Source organism: Crocuta crocuta, unplaced genomic scaffold, assembly GCF_008692635.1.
Source record: "Crocuta crocuta isolate KB4526 unplaced genomic scaffold, BGI_CrCroc_1.0 scaffold255, whole genome shotgun sequence".
Classification (NCBI taxonomy): Eukaryota; Metazoa; Chordata; class Mammalia; order Carnivora; family Hyaenidae; genus Crocuta; species Crocuta crocuta.
The window spans coordinates 637154-664370 of NW_027530670.1; the positions used below are offsets into that span (position 1 = coordinate 637154).

The 27217-nt window shown below is 39.5% G+C and overlaps 1 protein-coding gene across 2 annotated transcripts in view; it reads left to right on the top strand.

Moving 5' to 3' along the window:
* SBF2 (SET binding factor 2) overlaps window positions 1–27217 on the top strand; it is a 499779-nt gene that overhangs the window by 444082 nt on the left and 28480 nt on the right. The window contains exons 27-32 of one of the 2 annotated variants that reach the window (XM_077769129.1): window positions 3709–3905; window positions 6189–6329; window positions 7217–7312; window positions 15611–15795; window positions 24419–24595; window positions 26784–26885. In XM_077769129.1, coding sequence (XP_077625255.1) covers window positions 3709–3905; window positions 6189–6329; window positions 7217–7312; window positions 15611–15795; window positions 24419–24595; window positions 26784–26885 — 898 coding nt within the window. The remainder of the gene's footprint in view (window positions 1–3708; window positions 3906–6188; window positions 6330–7216; window positions 7313–15610; window positions 15796–24418; window positions 24596–26783; window positions 26886–27217) is intronic. The other variant, XM_077769130.1, reaches the window with a different exon arrangement.

A 27217-nucleotide genomic window follows, 5' to 3' on the forward strand; every position in this document is an offset into this window, starting at 1 on the left:
GTCTTCAGTCTCAACAGTTTTTGCCCCATCACCAGTGGCTATCCAGCTGTCACTCAAGCTCATGCCTGGGAGCAGGAAAGTCTTTGATCCTGCATGTAGCAGTCTGTGGTGCTCATGTTCCCTGGGAGAAAGGAGAAGGGAGTAAAGGGATGTGCTGGTTCTTTCCCAGGTACTGAGGCAATACCCAAAGCCATTAAGTATCACTCCTTTGTCTAATATACAAATTCATTGTATCTAGAAGCAAGTGGGAGGAGAATAGATATTAAAATGGTATTACAGATAGTGGGCCATACAGAAGACATGAATAGACATTTTTCCAAAGAATACATACAGATGCCTAACAGACACATAAAAAGGTGCTCAATATCACTCATTAGTGATATTGGGAAAAGGCAAATCAAAACTACAATGAGGTATCACCTTACACCTGTCAGAATAGGTAAAATAAAAAGCACAAAAAAAACAGGTGTGGGCAATGGTGTGGAGAAAGGGGAACCCCCTTGCACTATTGGTATGAACACCAGCTGGTGCCTCCACTCTGGAAAATAGTATGGAGTGTCCTCAGAGTTAAAAATAGAACTACCCTATGATCCAGTAATTACCCAAGAATTCAAAAATACTCATTCAAAAGGATACATGCACCTCAGTGTTTATAACAGCATTATCTACAATAGCCAAATCATGGAAACCGCTCAAGTATCCATCCACTGATGAATGGATAAAGAAGTGGAATGGAATATTACTCAGCCATAAAAAGGAATGAAATCTTGCCATTTGCAATGACACAGATGGAGCTAAAAAGTATTATGCTAAGCAAAATAAATCAGAGAAAGACAAATACCATATGGTCTCATTCATATGTGGAATTTAAGAAACAAAACAAATGAGCAAAGGGAAAAAATAGAGGCAAACCAAGAAACAGACTCTTTACTTTAGTGAACAAACTGATGGTTACCAGAAGGGAGGTGGGTGGGAGGATGGGTGAAATATGTCATGGGGATTAAGGAGTGCACTTTTTTTTTTTAATTTTTTTTTTTTATTTATTTCTAGGAGAGAGAGAGAGAGAGACAGCGTGAGCAGGGGAGGGTCAGAGAGAGAGGGAGTCACAGATTCTGAAACAGGCTCCAGGCTCTGAGCTGGCAGTCAGCACAGAGCCCGACGCGGGGCTCGAACCCACGAACCGCGAGATCATGACCTAAGCGAAAGTCGGACGCTTAACCGACTAAGCCACCCAGGCGCCCCAAGGAGTGCACTTTTGATGAGTATCGAGTATTATATGGAAGTGTTGAATCACTATATTGTACTCCTGAAACTAATATTATACTGTATGTGAACTAACTGGAATTTAAATTAAAAAAAAAAATAGTGGCACCCAGGTGGCTCAGTCAGTTAAGTGGCTTGATTTCAGCTCTTGATTTCAGCTCAGGTGATCTCGTGGTGAGTTTGTGAGTTCAAGCCCATCGGACTCTGAGCTCAGAGGGCTGAGCCTGCTTTGGATTCTCTGTTTCCCTTTGCCCCTTCCCTGCTCATGTGTGCATGCCCTCCCTCTCTCTCTGTCTCTCAAAAATAAATATTTTTTTAAAATTTAATAAAACAAATTTTAAAAAAAAGAAATAGAGGGCTATAATGATTGAATTGCTTCTCTTCTTTGTGGTATTAGAAAAAATACAGCCTATAACTTCCTAGGGCACCGAGGTGCTAGGCTTTCAGAATGCTTCCAAGGTACCTCTGGTTAACTATGAAAAGTTAGTTTGGCATTCACTAACATAGAGAAGGCTATGACTTTACATGTCAATAAACTGGATTTTCTCCCCCTCCTCTCGTCACTGGCTTACATCAAGATAAAGGATTAGAAATTCTAGATATGGATAGTTGTAATGGTTGCACAATATCATGAATGTGCTTAATGACACTGATTTGTATAATTAAAAATTGTTAACATTAAATTTTACATTAGGTATATTTTAACCACAAAAAGATCAAACATGGGGCACCTGGATGGCTGTCTAAAGTTAGGTGTCCAACTTCAGCTCAGGTCATGATCTCACAGTTCATGAATTGGAGCCCCATATCTGCACTTGTTAGTGTGGAGCCTGCTTGGAATTTTCTCTCTTCTCCTCCCCCACTTGTACACCCACTGTCTCGCTCTCTCTCAAAATAGATAAATAAACTTAAAAAAAAAAAAAAGATCAAACACATACACAAATATATAGGATTAGAGTTTGGGAGCTTATTAATGTGAAGTCTCTTTAATGTAATGTTTCTAAATAAACTAAAGGAAATGACTCTGAAACCTGCCTATCTTCTTGTGCTTCCTATTCTAAAAAACAAAGTACTCTGTTTTGTATTTCCCCAGCATCATATCCTGTAACTTTATGAGCTAATCCTTTTTATTAAATTATCAACATGTAGTGTTAATAAAATATTTAAACTTATTTTGACCTTTGAACATACTGTTCTCATGACCAAAATCATTTGGTTTTGATTTTTAGTTCTTTCACCATCTCAGACAGGCTAATGTTACTGTGCTCTATTCTCAGCTATTACTGCAACAGACCAATGAATTGACAATTTGACTTGTAATCCTCATAAAGTTGCTGTTAATCCAGTAATCTTACAATTTATATTTCAAGTTGACAAGAAGTAGTGTGTAAGACAAAGGAAATCATTAGTTTAGCAGAGACCTTTTTAGTAATTCTACATAGCATTTTTCTTTTTTTAACTTTCTCTAGGTATTGAGAGAGAGAGAGCAGAGAATGGGCAGAGAGAGAGAGAGAGGGAGACAGAGAGAGAGAGGGAGACAGAGAATCCAAAGCAGGCTCTGTGCTGTCAGTGCAGAGCCCAACTCAGGGCTCGAACTCACAAACAATGAGATAATGACCTGAGCTGAAATCAAGAGTTAGACACTTAACTGACTGAGCCACCCAAAGTGCCCCAACACAGCATTTTTCTTTTCTTTTCTTTTTTAAATTTATTTTATCTCTGAGAGACAGCACCCGAACAGGGTAGGGGAAGAGAGAAAAGAGATGGAGGTGCTGTGCTGAGAGGGTAGGGCTCCAACTCATGAACCGTGAGGTCGTGACCTGAGCCAAAGTCAGTGCTTACCCGAATGAACCTCCCAGGTGCCCCAGCATTTTTATTTTCTAGGCTTAGGTTATTCCACAGGAGTCTGCGGTATCACTGAAGGGGACTTATTTCAAAAAAGACTACAGATCAGTGGATGAGTTAGCTATTTTCACTATCTAGGCCTTTTCTTCTTAACCCCTAAAGAACTGAGTTAAAACTAAGTTCCATATTTAAAATACATGTTCTGGGGCACTTGAGTGGCTCAGTCGCTTAAGCATCCGATTCTTGATTTTGACTCAGGTCACAATGTCATTGTCTCGGGAGATTGAGCCCCCCATGGACCCTGTGCTAACAGCTGGAACCTGTTTGAGATTCTCCCTCTTTCTCTGCCCCTCCCCCACTCGTGCTCTCTCTGTCTCTCTCACAGTAAATAAAACTTTAAAAATAAATTTTAATTAAAATAAAATAAATGTCTTACCCCTCAACCAGTATGTTTCTGAGTCTTAGAAAATTACTATGGTATTATGATATTCATGTTCTTCTATTCTCTCTCTCCCTCTCTCCCCATTTCTTTCTCCTTCTCTCTCCCACTCCCACTCTCCCACCCCATTCATACTCTTTCTCCATTCCATGTCCCTGAAGTTATCCTGGCCTTTTAGTTGTACCTCAAGCTGTACAAGACAGTAGTTTACCAAGAGTCGCCCGCTGCTATCGACACAATCGCCTGCCTGTTGTATGTTGGAAGAATTCAAGAAGCAGTACCCTGCTTCTCCGATCTGGAGGATTCCATGGGAAGGGAGTGGTTGGTCTTTTCAAATCTCAGAACTCCCCTCAGGCAGGTAAGCATCTCTGTACAGCACAGTTGTGATCCTTTCACTTTAGAGAATTCCTAAAAATAAAGGAAGAAATATCTGGGAGTCTCAATTGTGCCCTTATATCGGGCCTTCCTTCACACACAGACTTTTCCACTGTGCAATATAAAACATGTACTACTTGACAATGTGGGTTTCCACCTTGAATTTGACATCTTGCTTAATATGTCTGTCTGTATTTGGATTTTAATAGAAATTATCATAATAGTCTTATTTCTAAGCTGTTTTCATTTCAGCAAACCAAACTATCCACAGATGGAAACTAGAGTATACTAATCTTTCTCTTTACTTCTGGGAAGCATCCATATATATTTAACAGCTTTAGAGGCAAGTAGGGATTCTCTGTCCCATGTAATATGAGATATGTTATCTCATTCCTACAAGTCACATGTATACACACAAACAAATCCACAAATGACCAAAATGCTGCCTTAAAAGAAACTCTCAAGCAAAGAATATTTTAGGAAGCTAGAAGGAGGCAAACTTAAGAAAGCAGATAGTACTCCTGTCTATTTTTCTGAAGATATTTTTAAGTACTATGTCTGAGGTCTTGAAGTCAGTCAGAAGCTGTATTTTGCAGACCTTTCCCATAACTTCTAGCTTATAGTAAATATTCAGTAAAATTAAACAATAGACCACCAAGATACCAGATCCAGTTTAGGGATGGCTGTGTTCTTAACTCCTTAGAAATGAGGGGAGTCAAATTCTGTGGTTCAGCAGGTAGAACCATGTGTTTTTGATATCTCTTCTTTCTTCTCATCCATTTCCCTCCTGAAAGTTAAAAGTTGGCCAGTGTATCTTTGATCATTCAGCTGAGGGCAGCACACACACACATCATCATCATCATCATCATCATCATTGTCATCATCTTGCCTGTCTTGGAGTCTCAACACTCCTATAATTAAAGGCAATTTATTTTTAAATATTTTGACACTGAGAAATCCTCCCAAACCACATAGTGGCTAGAATAGAACACAGCATATGTAAGTTAAAGTAAGGGAGTCATTTCAGGAGCATTGATGAATATATCACTGATCATTGATGAATATATTAATTTTTCATTGGAAAAAATTGAAACTTTTATTTCATTGGTTTCTGATTTTTAATCTAATATAAATTTGCTATATTTCATATTTTTGAGCTCACACATTTGCTCACATTATAATGTCTTTGAAATTGGAATGCATCTTTAAATTGATGTGATCAGAGAGAATTGTCATAGTTTAAATGGAAAAGTTTTTATTTTCTTTATTTTCCTTAAGTTTATTTTTGAGAGACAGAGAGGACAAGCAGGGGAGGGGCAGAGAGAGAGGGAGACACGGAATCCAAAGCAGGCTCCAGGCTCTTGAGTTGTCAGCACAGAGACCCACACAGGGCTCAAACTCATGAACCATGAAGTCATTACCTGAACTGAAGTCAGACATTTAACCAACTGAGCCACCCAGGCACCCTTAAATGGAAGAGTTTTTAACTCTTAGTACATAAATAATGGTGTACCTTATAACTGATGACAACCTAGAGTTCATAAAATATAATAATGTCATCTTAAAGTTTATAAAATATAATTATGCTAATTTTTTTATTCAGGATGTCAGAAAATTTGTTAATATCTCTTGTCCTTCTAATGAGTCCCTCGTGATGCCTCTTTAAAGTGCCTGGGCCAATTTCAGTGATTCTTTGCTCCATACAAACCAGCTTAGACTCCCTCCAACCCAGAATTGTTCTCACATTTGTTTCCCTCTGTGCATACACAGAGGCATTCCCTCTCTGCCCCTCTCTAAGAACCAGGGAATCTGGCGGTAGCTGTTGCTACCTTCTCCTCATCTTCTTCCACTCTTCCTGCAACAGACTCCTACAAGTTCATGTGCCCTGTTAGGTCTCTGTGGCAGAATTAGAAGAAAACTACTGATATGGGTGCCATTCTGGGATGCCTGGGGAACCCATTCCATCCTCTGCTTCCAAACAGTAGTATGGACAGGATAACTACACCAGTTCTTGGAAGGACAGTCCTATGCTGGTTGTCCAGACCTGGGCTCTTTCTGGGAGGATGAGGAGACAAACAAGAAGTAGGTGTGGTGAAACCAATATCATAGGAAGATGGCCATTTAACAGTTTACAGCTGTAAATGGAGCTGGTTTCTGTATTTGGGTGTGGTAATTTGAAGATACACAGAAAGAATAAGATAGGTAAGTAGGTAGATCTCTTAACATAGAGACAGTTTGTTTTATTCACTACCTTTTTCTTTTATAGCTCCTACCTCCTCTTTAGAATCTTCCAGTAGCATAGAACAAGAAAAATACTTGCAGGCCTTACTGAATGCAGTTTCTGTCCAACAGAAACTCAGTGGCAATAACACCCTTACTGTCAGACCAGCACTTGCTCTGTCTCCAGGTAAGATTTGATAATACTTTTCTTCTTGACAACTACGAAAGGTCAGATTCATTCCTTGGCTTAGTCTCTTTAGTTATTTATACTGTTCCTTCATTATAACCCCTCAGAGTTTTACCCTGTGGGACTATAACTTTAGCCCCTTTTACCTAGAAATCAACATACCACTGTTAATGTCTAGTAACAGTAACCAAATGTGGAGATTCAATTATTTTCTTTTTAAAAGAATAATAGGAGTGGGGAACATAAACAAAGTCATTTCTTTTTTCTTACAATCTATTTTACATAGACTTTAAGTATTATTACAAAGTTGAATGTATAAGTTGAACACCTGATTATTAAATGCTTAGGTAGTAAATCATCATGTATAAGTTTAAAATTCCTGAAATTTCTGCAACCTTTTATGATTTGTAGTACAGTTTGTTTTTATTAGATTTGGATGAAGCCATTAAGACTTGTACTAATATTCTGTTTCAGTTATCATGTGATGGAACCCCAAAGGGTTCATGTAGAGGTAACCCTAATGTGTTAGACACAGGAGCATGTGACTTGAAAAGTTGGTCTCCTTGGCTTAATCAGCTATTTGACTTAGCTCAACATAAGCAGAAAGTGGCTTTTCTTGTAAAGTAACACCATGCATGCCTTGCTTCATTTATCATTAAATTCTCTGATTGCACTTGCCAAACCTAACTCTCTATAATCTTGCAAATGTGTGTATCTCTGAGGAAATAGTAACAGTGCCTTGTTATCTCTATTAAAGCTTTGGGTACTTAAAAAATACAATGTTTGGCAGCAATTAGACATGCTACACATGAAGATAACTTTTTGTCATTTGAGTAATGTTAACCTGAACGACATGGTTTTTGTTCTTCTTTTTGGCTGACTTTCAGGGACTGAAAGGAGGACTTCAAGAATGTCCACTGTGCTTAAGCAGGTAGTGCCAGGACATTTGGATGTAAACCCATCCAATAGCTTTGCTCGAGGAGGTTAGTAAGACTGATTTTATAACTGAGCACTGATACAACCTTAAAATCAGAAAACTTTACTCTAGACAGTGATACTCTAAATCGACTAATTATGGTTCAGATTGTTCTTAATTATCCTTTTCTAAATAAATGATCTAATTTGTTACTGATGTTGTGACAGAAGAGTTTAGCCTCATGGGACAAGAGGTATAATAATTGCTGAAATCTTAGCTATTGATGATTTTGGAAGCAGTGGGAGGTGAGGGGAGGATGTCTAAATGGTCAGCCCTGTGAGTACTCCACAATGCTTCAGGTTTGCAGGGCAGAAAGGCTGATCACAGAAGCATAAGCAGCTAGAAAGAAGTAATTCCAGACCCAAAGAGTTGTGCTTCCCCAATCCCTGTAATTTTTATTCCTGTTCTCTGAAATGCTAATTTAGGGAACAGAAGAGAATGATATCCAGGTTACTCTTTTTTTCCTTTTGAGCTTTAGCTGCTGGCATAAGGAAATAAAGAAAGGCCTGTACTTGCTCTTGTAGCCCCAAAGGTGGTCCACTTTTGTATCTGGAGATTGTGAGATGCTTTTACTTTTTGGAGGTAATTCCAGAGCAAGTATCTTGATTGTAAAACCTCTTATTTCACAATGGATTTATAGAATCTTGGGCTTTTTCTCTCACATCCATGCAATGCTTAATCCCCTTGAAAATGTTGAAAATGTACCAAGTGAATGACCCAAGTTCTGCTTGAACATCATCAGTAATAGGAAACTCATTTCTTCCTAAAGTAGTCCCTTGCATTTGCAAACAACTCTAGATTTGTTAGAAAATTCTTTCTCATGTTGATCTAAAAATCTGCCTGTATGTAACTTTACATTATTGATCCTAGTTCTGCCCTCTACAGTCAGAAAATTCTAAATCTTAATCTCCCACACACCAGCCCTTTGTATTTAAAAACTGATCTTATCTTTTCACTCTGAGAGCTTCATTCCACTTACCAACTACTTACCAACTTAGTCACTCCGTGAACTCTCCACAGATTTGAACTCGTGCAGCCTAAGATTACATCAGATATGAGGATGGCCCCATCAATAGGTTGACCCACACTTAGATTAGTATCACTTAAAATCTCTTCCAATGTGCTGTTGTTCTTAACAATGTACAGTACTAGCCTTGAGGGTTGGCTTTTGAACCTAAATGTACTTTGAACTATAGCTACAAAATTCCGTCTTGTTTTATATGAACTATTATTTTAGACTTTGGATCCTGATTCTGTCTGCCTCTGGTATTAGAAATTTTTCCAAGCCTCTTGTCATGCATCAGTTTGATCTCTTATGTCATATAATTTGTTTAAGAATACTGAACAGCCAGAGGTAAGGGCAAAAGTCTTCATCAAAATATTATAGAAGCTTCCCTGAAGAAAGAGATTGATCTGTTAATATATAGCAGTTCAAAGTCCTACTAAAAAACCTCACCTGACCCATATTTCTAAATCTCTGCCTGTCTTTTAAATTCAGTATTTTCCAGTCTTTCCAAGTGTTAACTATATCACAAAAGATTATATGATTAGTTTACCATGACTCATTATAGGAATTAGTGATTTTTCATAAGTAATCATAAATTATCCACTAGCATCCATTCTAGAATTAGTTCAGAATCAACATAAAGGAAGACTTTTTTTTTTTTTTTTTTTTTTTTTACAAAATTCACTTTTTCCCCTTTTGAAAAACTGGATTACTCTGCCTGTCTCCTGGCAGTCATATTGGTTCTTTAGGTACTTTTTTCGTACCTCATCAGAATGTTCTGTAATTACAGGATTTCCTAATAGCTTTCAACCTTCTTCGCTCATCTTGTGAATTAGTGTTTTGGGCCTAAAGGTCACTGTATCCGTTTCCAGGGCTACTGTAACAAAGTGCCACCAACTGGTTGTCTTCAACAACATTTGTCTCATGGTTCTCTGGAAGCTAGAAGTTCAAAATCAAAATGTTGTCAGGGTTGGTTCCTTCTAAGGGCAATGAGACAGAATCTGTTCCATGATTCTGTTTTTGGTAGCTAGCTAGCCATCTTTTGCATTCCTTAGCTTGTAGAAGCATCACCCAGGTATCAGCCTTCATCTTTTCATGATGTTCTCCCTCTCTGTCTGTCTCCAGATTTTCCCTTTATATAAGGACACCGATCATATAGAATTAAGGTTCCATCCCCCTCCAGTATGACTTCATCTTAATGAATTACATCTGCAATAACCCTATTTCCAAATGAGGCAACATTCTGAGGCGTTGGGGATTAGGACCTCAACATATGAATTGGGATGGAGGCATACAGTCTAACCCATAACAGTCATTTATAGCTTTCTTAGGAATTTTTAAATACCATTGTTTTAAAGTTTAAGATATGGGACTCGTTCTTCTGATTTCTTTCTTGGTGAATTTGAGCTAGAAGATAGGCAGGAATTCCTGCCTGATATTTCTGTTACCAAGAGCTCCTATCAGAATTTGGCCCAATGCTGTAGTTCCACTTATTGCTTTGCTTACCATCTGAAAGTTTATATGGTCAGCAGCGCAGGTCAGTAGTTTCTCCATGCTCTGCTCTTGAGTTTTGCCTTTGTCAACTTCATCAAGAACACATAATTTATTCCTCCATTTGGCCAGATGACTTGTAATATAAATTTCAGATACAAAATGGTCTCATCTATGTTAGTACCTAAGGCTCATGGACATTCACCAATGTATTTCACCTACATTATCTTCTCTTTTTAAATACTGGCCTCAGACTCAGCCTTTTTTATACAAGGGGATCCCCACTTGTGGTTACATTCTAGTCATGAGCTCATTCTTTGCTATCCTCAAAAGTACCTAAAAAGCTATATTTACCTCTTAGGGTCAAAATCTCCTATTTAATTTGTTTCTCACCTATTCTATACATAATGAGGTTATAATTATTTTTTTGGACACCCTTCCCAAATATTTTCTTCTGAAAATTATTGTGAACTTAGTGTGTTTCCTCATGACAGTTTTTTGCTCCTAACCAAATACTCATCATTCTGATATCTTAAACTAGGATCCAGAAATGTAAATCTTACTCTTTTTTTCCATCTCTTAATTCTTCAATCCCAAAGCCTCCCAGATCTCCCAAGGTCCCAGTGGTTAACTGGAAGATGAGATACTCTGTTTCCCAGTGCCTTCAGCTTCTTCTCTGATCCCGAGAGCTGCTTCCTTTGTCTCTTCCAACAGTGTCATTCTTCCTCACATTGAATAGTAAGAATGGACTGGGCAAGCAATTTGGGTAGTTTTAAAAGTTTCCCTCTTAACATGACCATGCCAGACAGACACATACTCATATGGGCCAGGGCCAAACTATGTGTGGATGCTTGCACACCCTGCAAATAGTTCATTTCCTTTTTCCCACCCTCAAGGAGAGTCTCTTCATTTTTCCAGATAGCAAGGCACCACTTCTTCAGAAGCTCCTTATCCACTCTGCATGGGAAGAGCCCATCCTCCTAACTATCTCCTTTTTCTATGTATCTATACTGTCTTTTCATTCCTTTCATCATCGTAGAGTCTTAGGTCTTGGTCTTTTCTTTAGGCTATTTTCACTGTGTGCCTTTCTCACCCTGCTGTTGAGCCAGAGTTTAAATGACTCCCACCTTCTCCTTTACCCTTTTCTCAGTCAGGGTGATCACTTTACATTCTGTGTGCATGTAGATGAGTTCCTAAGGCAGGGGAAGCAACCTTTTTCACACAAGAACCAATTAAGGAAAAGTGAGGATGTTAAAAACACACACACACATTCTTTTCATTTTAAATTAAAATCACTTTTGAGCCCCATGGGGAAAATGCATATACTTACAACTTGGATAAATTATTTTGTTGACTAGAAAAATGTCATGCGGAAATCAACACTACTACCTCTTAAATACAAAAGTATAGCAGCTCAGTATATTTGAGAAGTTGCCACATGGAGGCAGCCTTTTAATTTTTCATCCTTTACATTTCCATGGCCCTTCAGTTGCTCCCATGTGATATTTTGTAATAATCTCTAGGATATATATTTCAAGAGGCTCTGAGAAATGAAGTGACCTGGCCAAGATCACTTAGCAAATAACAGCATAACTGGTGCTGGGATTGGTTCAGCCCATTTCAATACAGCATTCACTGAATAGAGCTTGTACCTGATGCACATGGATGAATTCAGTACCCATCCCCACATCCCACCCAACCATCTTTCCTCCCCTCCTTGGCCTGAATAGAGTAGAGGGAACCAATACCAGTGCTTAGGAAACATTCCTTTGAACACCAGTGCATTTCCACGGGTGAGGTGAGCAGCACCAATTTTTCCCTGAGGTGATCCCCTCAGCCAGCCCCTGCTAGATGGCCCCAGAGCCACTCAGTTCCTTACATGACAAAACACTTACATTCAAATTCAGACTACAGCACTACCACTTAATGTGTGATATTAAGCAATTTAAGAAACCTCTTAATGCTCAGGTCCTCATCTGTAAAGTGCAGATAATAAATAGTATCTAGCTTTAGAGTATGAGGAATAAATGAAATATCTGTAAAGCACTTAGCTTAGTAACTGGCTCATAATAGGATCTCAGTAAATGTTAGTTCTGATTATTGTTGTTTTAAGCTATACTTGCCTGCTACTCCACTGAAATAGAAAAAAAGTCTACATTTGCATTTAAATTGCCTTAAGCCAGGTTGCTCTTCACAGGCCTAGGGCAAAGAGATAGAAGGCAAATGCTCTAAGTCTATAAACTTATTTGATCATGATTCATAGTTAAAAATACATTTTATATTACAGTATATAAGTATTATATCAGGTAATACTGTCACGAGGCAAAATGTATATATACTAAAACAAAAGTTTCATGAAACGGTATCTATACCACATGCAGTGCAAATAGTATTTTCAAATTCTAATCTCACTTTTTAATAAATACTGACTTGTCCTAGTAAATTGATTACTAAAACCACTAAGTGGGGACCTTATGGCTTGGAAAAAAACGTGACTCCAGGCCAGTGGTACATGGTCAGGACAAGTATTTGACACACAGGAATCACTCAGGAAGCTAAATAGACCTAACCACCAAAGCACTAGCATAATGCCCCATGGGGTTACAGTTCTCAAAGCCCTCTGCTGGCCCCATATCCATACACGCCATTTTTCCATTGCTGATTTTCTGCTATGTGATAAACACTTGGCAGCTTTTCATTAATGAGCCTCTATAATTGTGATTTTATTATTAATCAGAGCAAATAATCAGGGCAAACAATCAGAGTTGAAGATATGGTAAAGGGACCACAGCAGCTCATGATGTATCAATTTTCAAAAAGAAAATACTCAACAAATGTGTTTAGTACTTATATATTATTAGGCTTTCAGCATGGATACAGGAATAAATATTAGCGCCCTACCCTCTGGAGCACAAAATCTAGTAGAATAAAATGCACTAATAATCACAATGCAATGTGATCACAGTTCAAGTAGAGCTCTCTACTACTCTGGGGACAGTGAGGAATGCACTTCCAAGGAATTCACATTGTTCCTAGGGGATAAGTAGTCTGTCAGATAAAGAAGTGTGAGAAGTAGTTCCAGGCAGAGAGATTAACATACAAAAGTGGTATATGTTCAGAGAACAGTATCTCAGAATCCAGAACCAACCACTCGAACTTCACTATAAGCATTTAGTGTCCCATATTCCAGTAAGGAAGCTCAAAACCTTAGCAAAAAGGAGAGCAGGCAGCCAGCACACAGGAGGCCTTGTGCCTTTACCACATTGTCCCATGGCCTTTGTTCTGTCTTGCAGTAGAATTCCCTGTGTGCAGTCAGCCAGCGCCTCCACAACCCTTGGCTTTCTGAATGCTTTGGCCACTAAAGCCAATAATGCCTTTCATTTTCTACTTACAAAGGAGTGAGATAGAAAATGAAAAACCACTGCTAATGACTTTTCTGTTACCAAATTATGTCATATGCAGCTTTGCAATATACAGCTTAATAATACTGCTGTTAAAGTTTTCAATCCTGAATAAATACAGAATCGTTTTTCCTTAATTGACTTGAGCAGTTCCTTTGCTCAGGAAATCATGTAACTGTAACCTACTGCTCACCGCTTTTGTACCAGGCAAAGTTTGCCTTACTCACGGAGCACTTTTTTTCTGTTGGGGAAAAAACAATATTACTCAAATTACAAAAGTGTTATCTCTAATACTGCCTATCATTTTGATGCAAGTAGGGATTTTAGGAGAAGTCATTACTTCAACCATCACAAGCTGTATTTTTTAGTGGCATTGGGTATTGTCACAAGATCATGAATTTTTGTTGCTCATAACTAACAAAAATAAATGCAATTTCAAAATGACAAGGAAAAAAGAAGTAGTGTGGCAATGCTTGATGCTTTACTGCAAAATATGCCCTTAGTTATTCCAAATGGTTACTAGAGCTTCATTCCTGATATGATGACCTTGCTCAAAGAACAAACGTGTTGTACAACACATAGCATTTGCCAAACAATCAGCCTCCTTAAATACTAGGGCCAATGCATTCCTAACATTTACCCCCTTCTAAATGCCTTAATTTTATTATATAAATTTGTTTCTTGCCAAATGACAATCTTCAAAAGCTTATTCCATTTGGTATAATTTGTTAGTGGCGCTCTGCTGTGCTATCCATTTCATTGTGCTTATAATACTTATAATCAGTTGCTGAAATTTCATTTAACAGGCACTCAGTTCTTTTTTTGTGTGACTGTGCGGCTTTTTATTTGTTAATCACATTTTCTACTTTTATTATATTTACATTTTTCCCCCTATGTTAACTCAAGTTCAAAAATTAAATAACCTATTCTTCTCGTACTCAATTTACTCTGATGTTTGCTGCTATCTACATTTCATTCCTCCTTATGTCTTTAATCTTACTTACCAGTGCATGGGTACAGAGATAAATGTTTTACTCAGTCAAATCCCAAATCTTCAACTAAGGGAAGAGTCCATAATCAAGGTACTGTACTATCTGTCCTGATGTGTCACTCTTTTTAACCATCTTCATATGAAAGCATATTTGTTACAAGTGACTTTTTTTACATTTGTTTGTCAAATTATGTCCTTTATTTTCATCCACATTCTGAATTTTCTCTGTGATTCCATTTATAAACACTTGCCATAATATCTAAGACAAACTCATAAGTTATATAGAAAGATTCATCCATGTTAAGCAAAAATCTGAAAAACAAATCCATTAAACAAAACCTTTTCTTAGAAACTGGTCTCCTGACCCTATAAATGCTTATAAAGAAAGAAGCAGATGAGACAGGCATTATTATGGTGACTTTTAGTCACCTAGAAACATGGCTTGATTTGGCAAATATTAAAACTTCTTAAAGAGCCTTTCTAAGTCTAGAGAAGGAACCCCACTGTAAAGAAGCAGTGACAGTGTCCTATACCCAATGACCCTATCACCAGCATGAGCACCATAGTCCACGGGCATTTATAAGGGGCTCTGTTGTTTTGAAGTTACTACAGTGCTGGTCATGTTCGAGGCTTAGTGTTTGCCTTTGTGTTTCAATATTGAATATTAGGTAGAAATACAATTTTTCTAATTAATATAATTAAGGTCCATTTATAACATGAGATTCTTCTAGTAACTTAGCTTTGGCCTTTCCCTTAGAGGACATCTGCTTTTGACTATAAATTTTAAATAAAGCCTTCTACGTATCAGTGAAATGCATATTACTAAATTTATAACTTCTCATTATTTTTCATGGATACTGGGACAAAAAGACTAGAATGTATCTTTACTAGTTTAAAATTATGTCATTTGGGCATGACACACAAATATTCTAGATCCAGCCTCTGATTTTAGTAGATGTAGTAAAGTTCTAATTTATTACTTAATCTTAGATTCCTTGTTGCATTGACTGACTAAAGCAGAAGAGTGTTCCTTCTTTCATGAAACCCTGAGAAACTGATTCACTCCATGTTTTCACATTGTTGCCTTCTACCCGCGTTTTTTTGTTTCCTGGTGTCCGTGATCTCGGCATTTACTTATAAATACTGACTTTATATCAAAATACAAAAACTAGGATTGGCTTGGTGACTTTTTAGCTCCCTCTAACCCTAAGATTGTGTGATTTGGAAATGCTGTATTGAATAATGCTTATATTTGCAAAAGTAAACAACCAATGACCAGTATGATCCATGATTACTTAGGTGAATTAACTTGCTATTACCTCTAAAATTGTCCCTACAGAGCATACATCTTTTTCCCTATTCAGTGGCATTCCCACATCAGATTTATCTCACTTCATTATTTTGGCTTTTGTGAAGGTGTATGGGCAAGTCTTCGCTCTAGCACTCGCCTCATCAGTTCTCCAACATCTTTCATTGATGTTGGCGCCCGGCTGGCAGGCAGGGACCACTCGGCCTCCTTTAGTAACAGCACCTACCTGCAAAACCAACTCTTGAAACGCCAAGCAGCCCTTTATATATTTGGTGAAAAGTCGCAACTAAGGGTAAGATTTCTTTTTCTCGCTTAGAAACTTTATGGATACACAAAGGCAGTCTATAAAATTTATCTTAAACAGTGTTCCTAGAAATTTCATTTTACAGCATAGATTCTTAACCTGGAGTTAATAATCTCAAAAAAATTTTTAGCTCATACATATGTATGTCTGCATATACTTTTTAGAGATATATGCATATATGCATACTTATTAGCCACAAAAATATACTTACTTACACATAATCATGAAAAAATCAGCATAAACACCAGGAATATTAGGAAGTGTACATTCAAAAAAGAAATAATGCTTATTTGGGCAGTGTTTTTCCATTGTCTTAGTTCAGCTTCCATAGAAATCTGTGCCCCTAGCAAAGTAGATCCCTATTGATAAAGAAAGCTACAGGAGGGTAGAAGAGTAAACAGAAGAAGGCTGTGGCCCTGCATATGAAGACAAGAGAAGGCCAAGATTATTTTCTAAGTTAATTTTTTTTTTAACTTTGTAAGGCTAGAGACACATGTCCTAAGACATGTCAGAAATTTCAAAATATGCTAATCAACTTTATTCTTACTTTTGTTTTTTAAATGTTTATTTATTTATTTTGAGAGAGAAAGAGTGGGGGAGGGGCAGAGAGAGAGAAGGAAAGAGAGAATCCCAAGCAGGCTCTGCACTATCAGCCTAGAGTCCAACCTCACGAACTGTGAAATCATGACCTGAGCCAAAATCAAGAGTCAGATGCTCCCCTTTTCTTACTTTTAAGTGACTGTGCTACCGAACTTTACTATGCTCAGGTCCTATAAGTTGTAAAGATAGTGTCTACCTCTGAAAGCAACAATTCCTTGGGCTTATTTTTGCAATTCACACATTACAAAATAGATTTCATTACTACTGATATATTTGTGGGAAATGAAAGTATTTGTTAATTCAGAAATCCCCTGAGTTTAGCCCAGTGCTCCAGTCAGTGGGCTAACAGTGGGCAATAGAGACAGACCTTCAGTTGAACTGTGGAACAGAGACTGTGAGCAGGATCCCACATGCTTGGTTCTCAAGATGCCAATGACTGAGTCATCTCTTCTATGGCAAGCTGGCTTTGCTAGCTCCTCTCCCACTGCCAGGACTGCTGCAATCACTTAGTCACAACCTTTAGGGTAGAGGGCATGAAACTGCTGGGTAGTGCTAAATTTTTAAGTATGCACATGTGTCTTCTGATACAGCAGATAACTTTATATCCAGAAAATAGTTGGAACACTTTTCAACAGTAATCCAGGGTTGCCTGTACAGCCTCTTTGGCACCAGTGTGTTTCCCAGAGCACAGACTTTCCACACTTCATCATACCACTTATTCATGACCTGAATCACTCTCCAAGGTTTGTCTCCTCAATTCTCACTTCGGCCATTGCCTTTGCACATCTGTCCTCAGATTAGCTGTATGATCATGCGTATATGAGTAAGAAAGACTGACTCCTTGGGACTCATCCCCATTTTCCTCCTTCCCTCCCCCCACCCCTCACCCATCTTCCTCCTTCCTTTCTTTTTCTTTCTTTCTCCCTTCATGCCTTTTAAAATTTTTTTCTCTCTTTCTCTCTTTCTCTCTTTCTCTCTATCATTCTATTTGTCTCTCCCTTTTTCTTTCCTTTATCAATAAAGTATTATATTTTAAAAACAATTCCACTGGGGCACCTGGGTGGTTCAGTGGTTAAGTGTCAAGATCTTACCATTTGTGAGTTCAAGCCCTGCTTCAAGCTCTTTGCTGTCAGCATGGAGCCTGCTTCAGATCCTCTATCTCCCTCTCTCTCTGTCCCTCCTCCACTCACTCTCTCTAAATAAATAAATAAATAAACTTTAATATACATATACATACATACATAATTCTGGCACACCATACAATCCACCATTCTGGCACAGTAGTTATTAGAATCTTTCTATATTCCATTCAAGTTTTCCTTTTTATTTATTGGAATTGTGTCAGTAGAGGGTAGTCCTTACCTGTCTGACATGTGCCACATTCTGGCTAGCATGGTGCTGGCTAGTTGCAACCTGGTACTTTCTTCTTCCCCCAAAGGAGACATATAGAAAAGCAAAGAAGTAGAGTGGCTTATTATAAAAAATTTGAATTGCCCTTATTTACCTTTTTCAGTTTATATACTTTAATACCTATAGTTAGTAACAAATTCATTATGACCTAGTGTGTATCAACACTATGGTTGATAGTTTCTGGTTTATAAGATAAGCATACCTACCTTATGTATAGTTGAGAAATTGAAAGGAACCTGGTTTTACTGGAAAGTAAACAAACTATTATACATTTTTTTAAAAAATGAATAGAAAAGAACTCATGTTATACTACTAAGTTCTTTATCTCAAGAACATGTTTTCAGGGGGGCCTGGGACGCTTAGTCGGTTAAGCGTCCGACTTTCGCTTAGGTCATGATCTCGCGGTTCGTGGGCTCGAGCCCCACGTCGGGCTCTGTGCTGACGGCCAGCTCAGAGCCTGGAGCCTGTTTCAGTCTGTGACTCCCTCTCTCTCTGACCCGCCCCTGCTCACGCTGTCTCTCTCTCTCTCTCTCGCTCTCTCTCTCTCCTAGAAATAAATAAAACATTAAATAAATAAATAAATAAAAAAGAACATGTTTTCAGGGGGGCCTGGGACGCTTAGTCGGTTAAGCGTCCGACTGTCGCTTAGGTCATGATCTCGCGGTTCGTGGGCTCGAGCCCCACGTCGGGCTCTGTGCTGACGGCCAGCTCAGAGCCTGGAGCCTGTTTCAGTCTGTGACTCCCTCTCTCTCTGACCCGCCCCTGCTCACGCTGTCTCTCTCTCTCTCTCTCGCTCTCTCTCTCTCCTAGAAATAAATAAAACATTAAATAAATAAATAAATAAAAAAGAACATGTTTTCAGGGGGGCCTGGGACGCTTAGTCGGTTAAGCGTCCGACTGTCGCTTAGGTCATGATCTCGCGGTTCGTGGGCTCGAGCCCCACGTCGGGCTCTGTGCTGACGGCCAGCTCAGAGCCTGGAGCCTGTTTCAGTCTGTGACTCCCTCTCTCTCTGACCCGCCCCTGCTCACGCTGTCTCTCTCTCTCTCTCTCGCTCTCTCTCTCTCCTAGAAATAAATAAAACATTAAATAAATAAATAAATAAAAAAGAACATGTTTTCAGGGGGGCCTGGGACGCTTAGTCGGTTAAGCGTCCGACTGTCGCTTAGGTCATGATCTCGCGGTTCGTGGGCTCGAGCCCCACGTCGGGCTCTGTGCTGACGGCCAGCTCAGAGCCTGGAGCCTGTTTCAGTCTGTGACTCCCTCTCTCTCTGACCCGCCCCTGCTCACGCTGTCTCTCTCTCTCTCTCTCGCTCTCTCTCTCTCCTAGAAATAAATAAAACATTAAATAAATAAATAAATAAAAAAGAACATGTTTTCAGGGGGGCCTGGGACGCTTAGTCGGTTAAGCGTCCGACTGTCGCTTAGGTCATGATCTCGCGGTTCGTGGGCTCGAGCCCCACGTCGGGCTCTGTGCTGACGGCCAGCTCAGAGCCTGGAGCCTGTTTCAGTCTGTGACTCCCTCTCTCTCTGACCCGCCCCTGCTCACGCTGTCTCTCTCTCTCTCTCTCGCTCTCTCTCTCTCCTAGAAATAAATAAAACATTAAATAAATAAATAAATAAAAAAGAACATGTTTTCAGGGGGGCCTGGGACGCTTAGTCGGTTAAGCGTCCGACTGTCGCTTAGGTCATGATCTCGCGGTTCGTGGGCTCGAGCCCCACGTCGGGCTCTGTGCTGACGGCCAGCTCAGAGCCTGGAGCCTGTTTCAGTCTGTGACTCCCTCTCTCTCTGACCCGCCCCTGCTCACGCTGTCTCTCTCTCTCTCTCTCGCTCTCTCTCTCTCCTAGAAATAAATAAAACATTAAATAAATAAATAAATAAAAAAGAACATGTTTTCAGGGGGGCCTGGGACGCTTAGTCGGTTAAGCGTCCGACTGTCGCTTAGGTCATGATCTCGCGGTTCGTGGGCTCGAGCCCCACGTCGGGCTCTGTGCTGACGGCCAGCTCAGAGCCTGGAGCCTGTTTCAGTCTGTGACTCCCTCTCTCTCTGACCCGCCCCTGCTCACGCTGTCTCTCTCTCTCTCTCTCGCTCTCTCTCTCTCCTAGAAATAAATAAAACATTAAATAAATAAATAAATAAAAAAGAACATGTTTTCAGGGGGGCCTGGGACGCTTAGTCGGTTAAGCGTCCGACTGTCGCTTAGGTCATGATCTCGCGGTTCGTGGGCTCGAGCCCCACGTCGGGCTCTGTGCTGACGGCCAGCTCAGAGCCTGGAGCCTGTTTCAGTCTGTGACTCCCTCTCTCTCTGACCCGCCCCTGCTCACGCTGTCTCTCTCTCTCTCTCTCGCTCTCTCTCTCTCCTAGAAATAAATAAAACATTAAATAAATAAATAAATAAAAAAGAACATGTTTTCAGGGGGGCCTGGGACGCTTAGTCGGTTAAGCGTCCGACTGTCGCTTAGGTCATGATCTCGCGGTTCGTGGGCTCGAGCCCCACGTCGGGCTCTGTGCTGACGGCCAGCTCAGAGCCTGGAGCCTGTTTCAGTCTGTGACTCCCTCTCTCTCTGACCCGCCCCTGCTCACGCTGTCTCTCTCTCTCTCTCTCGCTCTCTCTCTCTCCTAGAAATAAATAAAACATTAAATAAATAAATAAATAAAAAAGAACATGTTTTCAGGGGGGCCTGGGACGCTTAGTCGGTTAAGCGTCCGACTGTCGCTTAGGTCATGATCTCGCGGTTCGTGGGCTCGAGCCCCACGTCGGGCTCTGTGCTGACGGCCAGCTCAGAGCCTGGAGCCTGTTTCAGTCTGTGACTCCCTCTCTCTCTGACCCGCCCCTGCTCACGCTGTCTCTCTCTCTCTCTCTCGCTCTCTCTCTCTCCTAGAAATAAATAAAACATTAAATAAATAAATAAATAAAAAAGAACATGTTTTCAGGGGGGCCTGGGACGCTTAGTCGGTTAAGCGTCCGACTGTCGCTTAGGTCATGATCTCGCGGTTCGTGGGCTCGAGCCCCACGTCGGGCTCTGTGCTGACGGCCAGCTCAGAGCCTGGAGCCTGTTTCAGTCTGTGACTCCCTCTCTCTCTGACCCGCCCCTGCTCACGCTGTCTCTCTCTCTCTCTCTCGCTCTCTCTCTCTCCTAGAAATAAATAAAACATTAAATAAATAAATAAATAAAAAAGAACATGTTTTCAGGGGGGCCTGGGACGCTTAGTCGGTTAAGCGTCCGACTGTCGCTTAGGTCATGATCTCGCGGTTCGTGGGCTCGAGCCCCACGTCGGGCTCTGTGCTGACGGCCAGCTCAGAGCCTGGAGCCTGTTTCAGTCTGTGACTCCCTCTCTCTCTGACCCGCCCCTGCTCACGCTGTCTCTCTCTCTCTCTCTCGCTCTCTCTCTCTCCTAGAAATAAATAAAACATTAAATAAATAAATAAATAAAAAAGAACATGTTTTCAGGGGGGCCTGGGACGCTTAGTCGGTTAAGCGTCCGACTGTCGCTTAGGTCATGATCTCGCGGTTCGTGGGCTCGAGCCCCACGTCGGGCTCTGTGCTGACGGCCAGCTCAGAGCCTGGAGCCTGTTTCAGTCTGTGACTCCCTCTCTCTCTGACCCGCCCCTGCTCACGCTGTCTCTCTCTCTCTCTCTCGCTCTCTCTCTCTCCTAGAAATAAATAAAACATTAAATAAATAAATAAATAAAAAAGAACATGTTTTCAGGGGGGCCTGGGACGCTTAGTCGGTTAAGCGTCCGACTGTCGCTTAGGTCATGATCTCGCGGTTCGTGGGCTCGAGCCCCACGTCGGGCTCTGTGCTGACGGCCAGCTCAGAGCCTGGAGCCTGTTTCAGTCTGTGACTCCCTCTCTCTCTGACCCTCCCCTGCCTGTCTCTCTCTCTCTCTCTCTCCTAGAAATAAATAAAACATTAAATAAATAAATAAATAAAAAAGAACATGTTTTCAGGGGCGCCTGGGTGGCTCAGTTGGTTGAACGTCTGACTTCGGCTCAGGTCATGATCTCACGGTTCGTGGGTTCAAGCCCCACGTTGGGCTCTGTGCTGACAGCTCAGAGCCTGGAGCTTGCTTTGGATTCTGTCTCCCTCTCTCTCTCTGACCCTCCCCTGCCTGTCTCTCTCTCTCTCTCAGAAATAAATAAAACATTTAAAAAAAAAGAAGAAGAACATGTTTTCACATCATGTGGTAGTGGATTATATGGATTATTTTAATCACTACATAGCATTCCATATTGTTGGATGTTTACATTTCTTTATCTTCTATATGTAAAATTCCAATAACATTAGCAAGCATATCGTTTTTTAGGTTTTTTTAATGTTGATTATTTTGAGAAAGAGAGCACCTGTACACGAGCAGGGGAGGAGCAGAGAGAGAGAGGAGAGAGAGAATCTGAAGCAGTCTCTACACTGACAAACTGTGAGATCATGACCTAAGCCAAAATCAAGAATTGGATGATTATGGCAAGGATGTGGAGAAACGGACAACCTCCTACACCGTTGGTGGGAATGTAAACTGGTGCAGTCAATCTGCAATGCAGTGTGGATTGTATTGCAATACAATACAGGCTCCCCTATGACCCAGCAATAGCACTGTTAGAAATTTACCCAAGGCCTACAGGAGTGCTGATGCATAGGGGCACATGTACCCCAATGTTCATAGCAGCACTCTCAACAATAGCCAAAACATGGAAAGAGCCTAAGTGTCCATCAACTGATGAATGGATCAAGAAGNGAGGGGAAAATGGGTGATGGGCATGGAGGAGGGGACTTGTTGGGATGAGCACTGGCTGTTATATGGAAACCAACTTCACAATAAACTATATTTTAAAAAAATAAATAATAAAATATTTTTAAAAAGAAATATATTTCTCAAAAAATAAAATGTTTAAAAATCTGTGAAAACATGTTACCTTTAGTGGTAGTCCAAAAAGTAATCAAAGACACATACAAAGATTTATATTCAAGGATGTTTTTGCACATTATTTATTAGTAGTTAAAAATATAAAACAATCTTAATATCTAAAAAATAAAGCAATGATTAAATAAATTATGAAACATCACAAAAAAAAGAATTAGATGTTTAATCAGCTGAGCCACCCAGGTGCCCCTATACTTTTTTACTTTTTTATTGAGATACAGTTCAGTAGGGTTTTGTTTCTTTGTTTCAGATTATTTCTTTAGGCTAGCTTCCTTTTTTAAAAGTAGAATTATTTAGACAAAGAAATCTTTTTCTTAATTCATATTAGAAATGTCATTTTAAAAAAAGAATGAGGAGTTTTTGCTTTTTATTTTAAAACTTTAATAGACCTTTTTTAAAAATAGTGTTTTAAAATAGTAGTATTAATTACATTCACATTGTACACTCAATCTCCTGAAAGCAGTTTTATTCCTAGAAAAACAAATAATCCAAGGCACCTGGGTGGCTCAGTCGGTTAAGCATCCAACTTCAGCTCAAGATGTGATCTCACGGTTTGTAGATTTGAGGCTCACATTGGACTCTGCTCACAGCTCAGAGCCTGGAGCCTGTTTTGGATCCTGTGTCTACCTCTCCCCCTCTTTCTCTGCCCCTCTCCTGCTTGTGATCTCCATCTCTCTCTCTTTGCTCTTGCCTTTTCTCTCTGTCTCTCTTACTCTCTCAAAAATAAATAAACATTAAAAAAATAAGAAAAAATAATACAATAGAGTAATTTGGGTAGAATGTGAAGAAAGTGCAAAGAGTATGAGAAAACTAATTCATTCTTTGGGATGAGAAGGTGGAGAGTTTTTAAATCTTCAGAACTAGGCAACAAGATTATCAAAACAAAATAGGTCAAAGGGCCATCAGTTTAGCATTTATAAATTACAAATGCAACCTCACATGGAATAAATTCCATATGGATTAAATATGTAAATGATAAAAGTATTCAAATAAATATAGATTGATACATGTGTCATATTGAGTGAAAAAAAATATTGTCCCAAAGCTAGAAGTCAGAAAGCCTTTCAGATTTTACTACATGTAAAATTTTACATTATTCATTTTAAAAGAGTAACTACAATGTTAATAATCTTAGGGCAATGAGATGGTGATTTTTATTGCCTTCTCAATGTTTATCTCTACTTTTTTTTTTTTACTTTTACAATGACTATATTTTACTTACATAATAAGAAACAAATATGTATATGTTCACAAACTTTAATTTGTAGAGTTCTGAAACCTCAACAGTATATTACCTTTTCATTACAGTGTATATCTTGGAAGACTTACTTTTGGATTAATCATGCTGTCCACGTGACATTGGTTCCTCTTTAGACTCCAGGTTCATGGCCTTATAATTGGCTTATATTTGGTGTTATAAGTTCCAGCAGGTTCCAGCCTACCAGTAGTCTCTCCAGATTCTCAGAATGACAGCAAGCCAAGTCAAACCACAAGACCTTACTGAATGGCTCTTTCCAGTAACACTGACACATTAGCCACAAGATTGACTTTCTTGATCTCTGCAACCTCTACAGCTACTTGGCCTCAACTAACTGTACATCTTCAAGTATTGCCATTAAAAACAGTGCTCTTTTACCTATAGCACTTCATATGCCTAATTCTCTGCATCTTCGCCCACAGAACTTCAAGTTAGAATTTGCTTTAAATTGTGAGTTTGTTCCTGTTGAATTTCATGACATCCGACAAGTAAAAGCCAGTTTTAAAAAATTGATGAGGGCTTGTGTTCCAAGCACCATCCCTACTGACTCAGAAGTGACCTTCCTGAAAGCCCTGGGAGACTCTGAGTGGTTCCCACAGGTAATGTCTGGAGCAGCATGTCTTATAACTCAAGGAAAGAGAAGTCTAAGTGGATATGCAGAATTGATATTTGAGAAGAAAGTGTACCCCCACTACCTGACATTCTCCCCCTATTGTCTGCACCATAAAGGCTTTTCAGTGCCAGGAAACATGTGATAAAGAAGATGAGGGGGTAGAATTCTTCATCCCCAGGTTTTCAGTCTCTCTATAATTGAAAACTTAGTCTTCATAGGATGCTAAGGAGAAGATCTTTATTGTTAGATGGAAACTTTTGATATGCAATAAATTTAATCAACAGATATTTGTAGGACTCTTGCTCTTTTGTCGCAGACTGAGGATCCAGTACATAATTTGATTTCTAGATGGCTCCAAGAGCCTTTCCCTCTTACTTTCTCACCTTTCATGTGTCTCTGCCTTTTCCATGTCTCTAGATTTTAGATTCACCCTCAAACCAGCCACCAAAGTCATATTGGATGCCCTAAAGCCTATCTCAAGTTTAGGAAAAAACACATATCCTTTCTTCAGCTAAATCAAGCTTGGGATGTTTTTAATTAAACTCTTATTGAGAAATTAAGGAGAAATAGGTATGCCAGCACATATAACCCACATTTTCTTCCAAACCACATAAGAAAGGTATTTATGACATGCATGTTTTATACACTTACGCAAACATTTGGCCAAGAGCATCTCTGCAATATACCCTTCAGCCTTGTTTTTAAGCCACTGATGCTTATACCCATTATTCCTTTGCCCCCTGTAAGGGGCAAATAAAATAACTTAGCTCTGTTAAAAATAATCTAGCTCTGTCCCCAGCCCCTCTGATCCCCTGTTTCCATCTGCCTCCAAGCCTCCTACCTCTCTTAAGGAGGAAAAAGAGTTGTTTTCCATAAGCCAAGAAATGATAGGAGTACCCAAGGCAGTCACTATTCTCAAGACACTTAAGCTCTAAAAAAAAAATTTCATATATACAATTAGCTATAAATCTAGATCAGGATATGTGGATTACTCTTATGGCAGTTCAGGATACTTGGAGTGCTCATGGAAGAAGCTGATCAAAACTCCCTTCTGTCCCTAAGCTATGAGCACCAGCCCCAAACTTCCTGCAACCTACCTATCTGTCTGTGTTACTGGCATATTCTGTGTCCTGCTTCTTACTCCAAAGTAGATTCATACTAGAATTTGGTGACAAAAAACAGTGGAAAATATTGCCCCACTTGAGGTATTGGCATTTTAAAAGTTAACTTAGTGCAAATGCTAAGCCTAAGAGAATTCAAGCCTGGTAGTAGCTGGGTTACAGGAACAGTGAGGGGCTTCCCATTGCTGGACAGGGCATGTACCTTGTTCCTGGGTTTAAAATAACCTAGCTCTGTTTAAAATATGGAAGAGTTTATTTTATTTTGTGTTAGTTGAAAGTTGGATTCGTTCTACAAATTACATCAAGTGATACTGAAAATATAGTTTTAAACTACAATATACACTTGGTTTTGAATCTCTATGGTCTTTACAACATAACTGTTCATTAGGGACTTTGAGTCAGTTGACTTGGCTTAAAAAGCTGAGCACAAATCTAAGCCTCCTTCCCATTTAATACACAGTACAAACAAGAGTGTCTTAAAATATAAAATTCATTTATCATAAAATTCAGCCCTTTAAAGTGTACAATTCAGTGCTGTTTAGTATATTCACAGAGTTGTGCAACCATCCTCACTAATTACAGAAAAATTAAGACTATCTGAAGTAAAACTGAGTACATCATAGAAAAACAAATTTTACGTCCAATAACTGTTTTGGTAGGGCCACTTATAGAATCTCTGTCTTTTCCACTCTGTGGAATTATGTAGCTCTTCTACTTTGAGGGGATGATGTAAGGTCAGTTTATTTCATGATCTGTCATTTGAACACATTATTTTAAAATGTGTCTGCTTTTAAAGTATGTCATTGTTTCATCTTGATTTTGACACAGAACTTAAAGCATTTAAAACTTATGTGGTTCTCACTGAGTGTTATGTGGAAACTAATTTGACAATAAACTATTTGTAAAAAAAAAAAAAAAAAAAAACTTATGTGGTTCTTTTGTCCAAATACTTCATCCCTAACTTGTTTCGTTATCTAAAGTTGATAATGAGTCTGTGTTCTTGGTACTCATAAAGTGCCTGGTCTAATTGTGGCCTCCTTTCTTATCTCTCAGCTTCACAGGATAATGCAGCTGGCTGTGGTTATATCAGAAGTACTTGAGAATGGTTCCTCAGTTTTGGTCTGTTTGGAGGAAGGCTGGGACATCACTGCACAAGTAAACTCTTAAAACATATTTTCAGTACTTAGTTTTATATTTGTATTCAAATTCAGTTGCTTTTAAGTTCTGCAAATGAATCTTTTGTGTAATGACTCATGTAAATTATGGACAGAGAAAGTCCTATGTTAAAAACACCTAGTATCCATCAGGAAGCTCTGTGTGTCCTGAGCTTCCCAGCACTACATAGCCTGGAGCTCTGGCTCATGGCATCACACGACAGATATACCATGTGAGCATACAAATGGAGCACGTGATCAAAGGGTAGGACATGAACCATCCTTCCTGGGTTTTATCAGCCCTTTCCCTGGCTTTCAGTAAGACCCTCATTT